At 36.1% G+C, this 8,954-nt stretch overlaps 2 protein-coding genes across 2 annotated transcripts in view; both read left to right on the top strand.

The window, feature by feature from the left end:
• Positions 1-1,693: 1,693 nt before the first annotated feature.
• On the top strand, positions 1,694-5,012 carry LOC130550970 (CD209 antigen-like protein C). Its single transcript, XM_057328506.1, has 5 exons — positions 1,694-2,954; positions 3,086-3,331; positions 3,439-3,566; positions 3,636-3,742; positions 3,849-5,012. Exons 1-5 carry the CDS (start codon positions 2,801-2,803, stop codon positions 3,973-3,975), a joined length of 762 nt encoding a protein of 253 aa, XP_057184489.1. The 5' UTR covers positions 1,694-2,800; the 3' UTR covers positions 3,976-5,012.
• A 2,428-nt stretch (positions 5,013-7,440) lies between these two features.
• LOC130550972 (CD209 antigen-like protein C) overlaps positions 7,441-8,954 on the top strand; it is a 10,669-nt gene continuing 9,155 nt past the window's right edge. Inside the window, exon 1 of the mRNA XM_057328509.1 lies at positions 7,441-7,472. Within this exon, the coding sequence (XP_057184492.1) occupies positions 7,441-7,472 (32 nt within the window). The remainder of the gene's footprint in view (positions 7,473-8,954) is intronic.

The following is an 8,954-nucleotide window of genomic DNA, read 5'->3' as shown; positions in this document are numbered from 1 at the left end:
CAAACTCACAGAAGACAGAGATGAACTGAGAGTCAACTACAACAATATCAATATGCAATGTGAACAGATAAAGCAGGAGAAAAATAAACTGTTGGAGCTTCTTCAAGGTTATCTTCAAGTTAACTACAACACAACACAAAATGTATACTGTATGCTAAAGCTAATGCTAAAACCTGAAACATCAAATCTTCTGCCTGTTACTGTTTAAATGACTTGTTTTATTACACCATTTTACAATAAACAGTTCCTAAACATCCAGACTTTACTTTTTAAGAACGTTTTTGACATAATAGTAAGCTTCCGTGAAGATCCCAAACTTGAAAGCAACAAACTTCCTATAGTTCAGTTTTGCACTCCCTCTCAGAAGTCTGTCACAACAGGAAATACTGAGTCGACCTTTAACCAAGTTCAGCTCAGCGCAAAATATATACAGAATAATCACTAAACAGATTACAATTACTGAATTCTTTAGAATTACTACTTTCATTCAAGACTAAAAAAGTGCTTTATGATATAAAAGGGTTGCCTTCACATAACTTGTAGAAAAGCTCATAAAAATGCGTGAAACAGGAAAAACACATATCACAGCAAGCTCAGCTCACAGGAAGCTGAATAATACCTTATGACCCAGATTATTGGAGGTGTGCAGTGAGGTCATATGCACCTTTCTATTTGGTATAGTATGCAGGACGGTCAATGTTACCAGTAACGAAGAATAGATACTGATGGACCACAACTAAACCTTCTTATCTATGGTACTTTTAAATTTTCAATCAGTTTCAAAGCAAAAAATAAGATTTTTATTCATGTTTAATTTTATATATTGCATAAATGCATTTGTTGTGTTTTAGCTTGAAAAATAATTCTGTTGACTTAAATATTGATTAAATATGATTTAGAAAAACTGTAAAATGCTCTCTTATTTTCAAGTTGCTTTAGATAAAACAGATAAATGTTGTTTTTTTGCATTTACATTTAACAACATATGAGGTTAATCAAACAAAACCAGTTTTAACTACATTTTTCTTGTATTAAAGACGTTTTTCATTAGAAAAAAGATTAAGAACATATTTTTGTGAATATGTAGAAATAAAAAATGGCTTTAGGCATATTAATTTGAAAATATTCAACTAATTAAAATAACCTACAGGTTAATCTGAATACAGATCACATCAGTTTAAGATTGTGTTTGACAAGAATACAATACAATGTAATTATGAGTTTAAAATGGAATGTTTATAGATTCATGCCAAAACAAATCTTTAAGATCCACAACAATAGTGTGCCTTCCTTTACAATGTGTGATGCCTAAAATATATAAAGGTGAATGAAATATTCTAAAACTCATTTGAGTAACTGTGTGGATACATCTGCTTTGCAATTCCTTTTTAACCTTATTTTGTTCACATTCTGGATGTAACATTATTTTCAAGTTCACACTATTACGCTGCATTCTGAAAGCTTCTTCGTTTTTACCGAGACTTCACTTTTCATTTTCCTACATTCATTTGTTTTTGGCAGTGAAAATCTTCCCTCTCAAAACCAAAGAGATAAATGCTGCAGATAAACTGATGATGGACAGAGATGAGATGACTGTGGTTTTATTTGTTTGTACCGATACCATAAAACCACATGACATAACAACAGAGGCAGACCGACCCATACAACACAGCAACCAANTATCACTCTTTAATTGGGCCGATTATCCATGTAATTACACTTTTGTATGGATTTGTGAGAGGGGTTTAAAAGTTTAACAATGCTTTTCTTGTATATCAATTTTGTGTACATACAGTAAAACACACCAAGAGATTTGGATTGTAATTAATTCATGTTTGATTATTTCTTAGCTATCAGCCTATTTTTGTATGTGCTCTTTATAGTAGTACATCCAACACACTTCAGTAACTAAAATCTCTCTCTCTCTCTCTCTCTCTCTCTCTCTCTCTCGTAATGTAATTGAGCAAATAAAAACTTTTTTTCAGTATAAACTAAAATTCTTTACAGTAAAAATGTTTTTGAAATGGACAACTTGGACTACTTCAATATTGTGTAAAAACACTTCAAGAAAAGAAAACATTTCTGCCAATTAAAGACAAAATATGACTACACTGAAGATGATCAAATATAACACGTTTTCTTTTTCAGATTTTTTAGTCGCAACATAATTCTCTTTGTGTTATTCCTTATTGTGCTATTCCACAGTTTTGATAAGCTTACTATTCATTTCTAGAATGTGAAGAAACATGAAGTGAGTATAGTGTAAAACTTTTGACCAGTAGTGTATACTGTATATATGCATATGTATTTGGACGGATTTTAGTAATACTTGTGATGCTATTAAGCAAAGCGAAAATAAACGTTGTTCTAAATCAATCAATACAATGGCGTGTGAGGATCATTTGTCATTTAGAACAGCATTACAGCATTACTTCAAAGCCAAAGATTTCAACACAAAGGACATTACAGACACTTTCACTTGCATAATAATGCGTCTGATTGCATCACCACCGTACGGTAACTTGTAGTTTCAGTTCTGTTGTAAGATATACAACAATGTCAACATACCATACATGAGTATTTCTTTGACACACACACACTGTGCATTGAGGCAATGAAAGTGGGTTACATCAGAACTGAAACAACATCAAAAAACTTTAAGCATTGACGGTCCTTGTGCATTCACGATTTTGTCATGTTTCCAATAGTTATCAAAAGAGGAAGAGCATTGCCAAACTGAACAGATCTACAGAGGAGCGACAGGGAACATGTTATAGTATTTTGCCGTTAAAGAGGCAGAATGTCTGAAGTAATTTACAGCACCGTTATCAGGACTGAGGGAAGAAAGAGAGACAAAATGGAGATGACGGTGGATATTTATGAGAGTGCAGATTCTATCAAAGATCATGACTTCAGGACAGATACAAACACACAACACCCACAGCAGCAGACAGGTACTTCTGTTTTTAAAGTGAATAAATAGTAAAGCCAGAGTTTGCATGTTTAGTCATAATCAATCTATAGTTTTTTTAAATGGATAAGCAAAAATATAGAGAAAATGTAACTTTATGTCTGTCATCTTCAGGAAGTGAGTGTGCGAGGAACAGAAGACTCAGATCAGTTCTAGTGTGTTTGGTGGTGCTGTGTGTTCTTCTACTGACTGCAGTCATAGTGCTGTGTGTCCTGATCTACACAAACAATCACAAGTGTCACATCAACTACAAAAACATCACACAAGAGGGAGACGAATTAAGAGCCAAGTGCAATAATGTTACTGAACAAAATAAACTGCTGAATCAGACAAAAAATGAACTACTGAAATATCTGCACGGTAATCTTGAACGATTACAAAGATGCAGTAAACACATTTTGTAAACAATCTACTAGTATAGTTCAGTGTGGTCATAAATTTAGCAGATGAGCTGTTTGTGTTTACAGAGGGATGGAAATACTATGAATTTAGTTTGTACTACTTTTCATCTAAGAAGAAGAGCTGGACTGAGAGCAGAAGATACTGTGAAGAAAAAGGAGCAGATCTGATCATCATTAACAACAAAGAGGAACAAGTGAGTGAAAGATAAGTGAGTGTGTGTGGGGGGGGGTGAGTAGTTGTTTAATTTTTTGGTTCTTCTCAGGATTTTGTTAAGACGATTTCTGATTCAGAGAACCATTGGATTGGTTTGTCTGACAGTGATGAGGAGGGCAGATGGACATGGGTTGATGGCAGCACACTGACCTATAGGTGAGAAATCACTAAATGTAACAGATTATTATCAATAAATGATTCTCACAGTCAGAAAACACACAGAAAACACCATTGGACATCTAATGCTCATCTGTTGTCTCAGCTCCTGGCGGTATCATGAACCTGATGGTCAAAGAAGAGAGAACTGTGCTGTGTCTTATACATCAGTGTGGTATGATTATTCATGTGATAGTGGTTATAAATGGATCTGTGAGAAGAGCATTAACTAATCATTACACAACTGTGTAGTGTGCTGAACACCTATGAATTGTTGCCCTTGTGTTGCACTCATTGCTTCCATTGTTTGCCTTTTTGGATAAAGACATCTGCTACATGACTAAATGTACATGTAATAAACAGAGGAAAAAGCCACACATAAGAGTTTTAAGGTACAGTTTTTTGTCTGATGCTATTATTTAGATTTATTGAACTTACAGAACAAATCTGCTAAGAAGATAACAACCCTGATTCATCTTTCTGAAGCAAAAGACTATTACTACACTGATCGTGTCACGGTTCCCTCTGTCTCTCCCCATGTTTTCCCCAAGGACTTCACTTTCCACACTCCTCCACCTGTTTCGTGTCTGTAATCCCCACACCTGTTAGCAATCTCCTCATCACCAGTGGCCTATATATACTCTCTCTGTTTGCCCCATCGTTGTCTGGTATTGTTGTTACCGTTGTCTTGTGTATACTCCAGGGGCCCGTTTCAGAAAGGAGGTTTAGTGAAAACTCTGAGTATATCAACCCTGAAATGAGGGAAACTCGGGGTTTTCCGTTTCAGAATGGGAGGTATGTCAAACCCGAGAAAGCGGGGTAACTCAAGCCCGTTTCTAAAAGAGAGGTCACTTATACTCAGAGTCAGTAACCATAGTAACTTAGTGTGAACCTAACCTGGTCGGGAGCAGGTTTTCTTTGGTAAACCCAGAGTTTATTTCCATCTCCTCCCACTTTTAAAGCGCAAGTGGTGTAACTCATTCATTCAGTCATTCATGGCACACATTTGATCACACAGACACTCAGTGACTTATATGTCATATGTGCTTTTATAGAGGATCCTGTATGTGAAGAGGCTGCATTAATTCATAGGGATGTCATTTGATTTCAGGAGAGCAATTTAGGACCCGAGTGGAATTTTGTAATTTCCCTGTGCATTTTTATTAAAACTGTACCATTTTTCTTTACAGTGAATTAGATATATCAAAACATATCTCATTCATCCTTACATCAATAATATCAGCCATCGTGGCCGTGCATTACATCAGAGCACATTCTTTCCCTTACATTTTCTCACAAATTGTAGTTTTCTATGGAGGATGAGAAATGACTTAATAAAGTGTATAAATAAAGTGCACAAATAAAGAAATGAATAAATACAGACATAATGAAATGAAGCGACAAAGGTAATAAACAATTAATTTAGACGTGCAGTCATTCCAACTTACATCTGCTCCGAGCAGGGTTCGATCCGATGAGCAGTCTGAAACTGACACGAGAGTCTGACACCCTAACAAGTGTCCTATACACCATGACATCTCACACTCATCATCACAAGAGCATTGATGGGGAGTGAGAACATAAGATTTTTTTATTATTTCCATTTTATTTACTAATTCATTTATTTGTTTATTGGTAGATTTATCTATTTATAAATTTAAACATTTTCAGCACATTAGTAAATCCATTGTATGCTTTCTGCCGCCATGTTGCTTTTCTTGGTGCCGTTGCCATGGTGAATCGTCATATCGGAGCTCCATTGATCATGGCTTGTCGTAGTAGTGGTGCATGTGCTTTACTCAAGGTAAGTCTACCCAGAGTTGATAGAACTAACTCAAATCAGCTGTTCTGAAACCAAAAACTCAAAGTTTCGCATCTCGGTGTAAATCAACTCAGAGTTCACATTTTAAGTCGGTGTTGGTTGAACCTCCTTATTGAAACGGGCCCCCTGATCTATACAAACAACCACCAGTTTCACATCAACAACAAAATCACACAAGACAAAGACGAATTAAGAGCCAAGTGCAATAATGTTACTGAACAAAATAAACTGCTTAATCAGACAAAAAATGAACTACTGAAATATCTGCACGGTAATCTTGAACGATTACAAAGATGCAGTAAACACATTTTGTAAACAATCTACTAGTATAGTTCAGTGTGGTCATAAATGAAGATTTAGCAGTTTGTGTTTACAGATGAATGTATTTACTATCAATCCAGTTTTGACTACATTACACTTGACTACATTACACACGTCAAGCTCATTGACTCACTCAGCAGACGGGCAAGAGTTAAGAGGTTTAGGCATAAAAGACAAATGCTGTCTACAAAATCAAAGTTTCAAGAACTTAAATCCGCAGGCACTGATAACGAAGTATCTCAGATTAGTAGCTTTATGAGATTTTTATGCAGTTTTAGAAAACGTGTACATCTGTGAGAAAAATGTGAAGGCTTCTTAGGTGGAACACGCTGAAATGACCAGAATGTACAAAAGTTTACGTAATATTTATTCCTACCACAAACTGATATTTCTTCAGAGGTTTGAGATAAAAAATATAATAAGAAAATTCTATTTTGTTATCAATTAAGTGTTTCAGTACAGCTAGAGCCTGCACCTAGAAAAGTGAAAGTCAATTGAATTATTTGTGTCAGTAGATCAGGGCCGGTTCTATACACTTGGAGGCCCTAGGCAAAATTTATTTTGGAGGCCCTCACAGCACCCCATCCCCTCCACCTTTTAGAATAAATAAAGTATTTTATTATACTGTAAAAATGTAACAATTTTAACACGTTAATGATATTATTAAAAAGTCTGTTTCAATTTAAAATTTCTCTAAATCAAATTTTAGGGCAGTCGAGATTTTTTTTGCCATCATTTTACAGCCATTAATTTTCCACTCTTTTGTATGAGTTTAGCCTACTGTATTGTATATATTTAAAACGAGGAAAAAGCACAATTTTAATGACTTAAAAATCAGTCAGCTGCAAAAAGTGTTTATTCTCTTGGACTATAGGGCGTACGTTTAGTTTTTTTGCTGCCTGTCTTGGCTGGTGGACAAGTGTATAGTGATACTGTAGATGTGTTCCACTTCCACTTAAAAAGAAAGAATGACAGACTATTTAGGCCAAAGTAGAGGTCGACAAAATCTTATTTCACCATTTAATTTTACTATCAGATACTGTGCGTCTGTTTAACAGTCCTGTAGCATTTTAACAAAGAAACTGAATAATGTAGAAATGAAACGTGGCTTCTTCTCTGTATGAATTAAATAAACACACTGATTTAAAGATACAAAACTTCTTAGTCAAGAGCAGTTCATGATTTTGTCTTTTTTTGTTTCATTAACATTGACAACAAAAACAGCAGCAGGTTTTTAGTCTATACGTAAGAGATCATGCAATGCAGCCGGTTGTTATCCGAGTGATCAGGACACAAAGCGAAGCAGAGATAAAGTGATATAGATCCGAATGTTTACTTTCATTGAAGACACAACGGACTGTTTTCATGTGTTTTTGACATAGCCTTGTATTTCACAGTATATAAGACGCATTAAAAGACACGATAACTTGCTTGTATCATTGCGCGCACTTCGAGTGAGAAATCGATAGAAAGTTTAAATGGGCAAGCGTTTTAAAACGCGTAAAAATACTAATCTTTTGTGATGCCAAACAACGCCAAAGACTGTAAAAGAGATATGCGGGGACATCGCGCTGCATGTGAGGACAGGTGCGCGCAGCCAAGACTCAAGTAGACTGCTGCGTACATGCTTTCGAAACACTCTTGCAGTAGTTTGATGTTATGTGCGTCGAAGTTGGAGACACGTTACAGTTATGGAGGACCCACCTCCAAGCCTGAGGTCCTTGGCAACTGCCTGCTCTGCCTATAGGTAGCACCGGCCCTGCAGTAGATTACAAAATCAATGTAAAGATGTGAATAGACGCACATTCGCGCCCATCATGCACATTTGTGTGAAGACACGCCCCGTGTGAGATGTGAAAAACAAGTAATCCCGTGAGTAATTTAGATCGTGGAATTTAAAGGCCCCCTAATCCAGAAAATGCACTTTTAAATGTTGTTTGAACATATCTGTGTGTCAGGAGTGTGTGTACAGAACCACCCTGGAATGATAAAAATCCATCGATTCATTTTTTTTAAATCCCCAATAAACATCAACTGTCCTCTTGAACGAGCTGTTGGCATTCTCTTAGTAACCTGACGTCACCTGCCTATGCCTGCTGATGGACTCTACTGTCTCTGCCCTCATCGAGTTGTATTCTTTCCACCATTGTTTTCACGCTGGACTACTTACAGTGAGCTACAAGTATGTTTTGTAAACAAACAAGGTGCTTTGTTGTTGGATGCGAGACTGAACATAAGTCTTCATTTACTCCCGACATCCGAGCCGCTGAAGACACTGTGGATTAGTTTTATTTCTCAACGCAATGTGCAGAAGACATCAGGTGAAGTCACTTCTATGGAGCGAAAATTGTGCCTAAACGTAACAAACAAATCCAGCGTTTTGCAAACAAACGCAACCTCTTATGCAAAAGAAATAAACTCTGAAACAAACAGAAAGCGTTTTACAAATACATAATGCAATTCGAGAGAAAATGCAAAGGTGTAACATATAAATGTACTGTGTTTAAGTCTCACCTTTTTATGAGATTCTCTCAGCTTGATTTTTCTCACAAATGTTACCGTGCAGATTTTCTCACAAATGTTAACGTGCAGATTTTCTCACAAATGCATGTGCAACTTCCTCTTACAAAACAGCAGGTGGTGCTATTGGGAATTTGACACTAGTTTCTATAGGAAGAAGCCATGAACATTACCTTGCGTGCCACCCTTGCCAGTGCCAGAAACTGAATTAATTTCATTCATTAAGTTTCATTCAGTTAGTCTCATGAAATTTATTGAAACCGTTAATAATAATCAGTCGCTGTTCTTAATAATAAATAATGAATTATGCATTGGTTTTAATATACAAATAACGTACAACAAACTGGATGCATTTTCAATGTTGTCACCCCTTCCACCCCATCTCATTCTCTCGTTCTTGTTTCCCAACTGTTTACGTTCACAAAACACACTACTTTTACAAGGATACTTTCTTATAAGGGAATTTTGACATCATTTTGTGTTTATATCAGGGCCGGCACTAGGCATGGGCATGGGCGGGCTGAACCCACCTAAACGTCTGTCTTGCCC

Source organism: Triplophysa rosa, unplaced genomic scaffold (genome assembly GCF_024868665.1).
Source record: "Triplophysa rosa unplaced genomic scaffold, Trosa_1v2 scaffold502, whole genome shotgun sequence".
In the NCBI taxonomy this organism is placed as follows: domain Eukaryota; kingdom Metazoa; phylum Chordata; class Actinopteri; order Cypriniformes; family Nemacheilidae; genus Triplophysa; species Triplophysa rosa.
Note: the sequence above shows the minus strand (reverse complement) of the source record. Positions and strands in the feature narration are given on the sequence as shown.

Bases quoted from the DNA above. Each gene is read 5' to 3' on its own strand.
- LOC130550970 (XM_057328506.1), top strand. From the start codon at position 2,801: ATGTCTGAAGTAATTTACAGCACCGTTATCAGGACTGAGGGAAGAAAG. The intron at 3,332-3,438 runs GTAATCTTGAAC...TTGTGTTTACAG, and splicing joins ACTACTGAAATATCTGCACG to AGGGATGGAAATACTATGAA. The intron at 3,743-3,848 runs GTGAGAAATCAC...CTGTTGTCTCAG, and splicing joins GGCAGCACACTGACCTATAG to CTCCTGGCGGTATCATGAAC.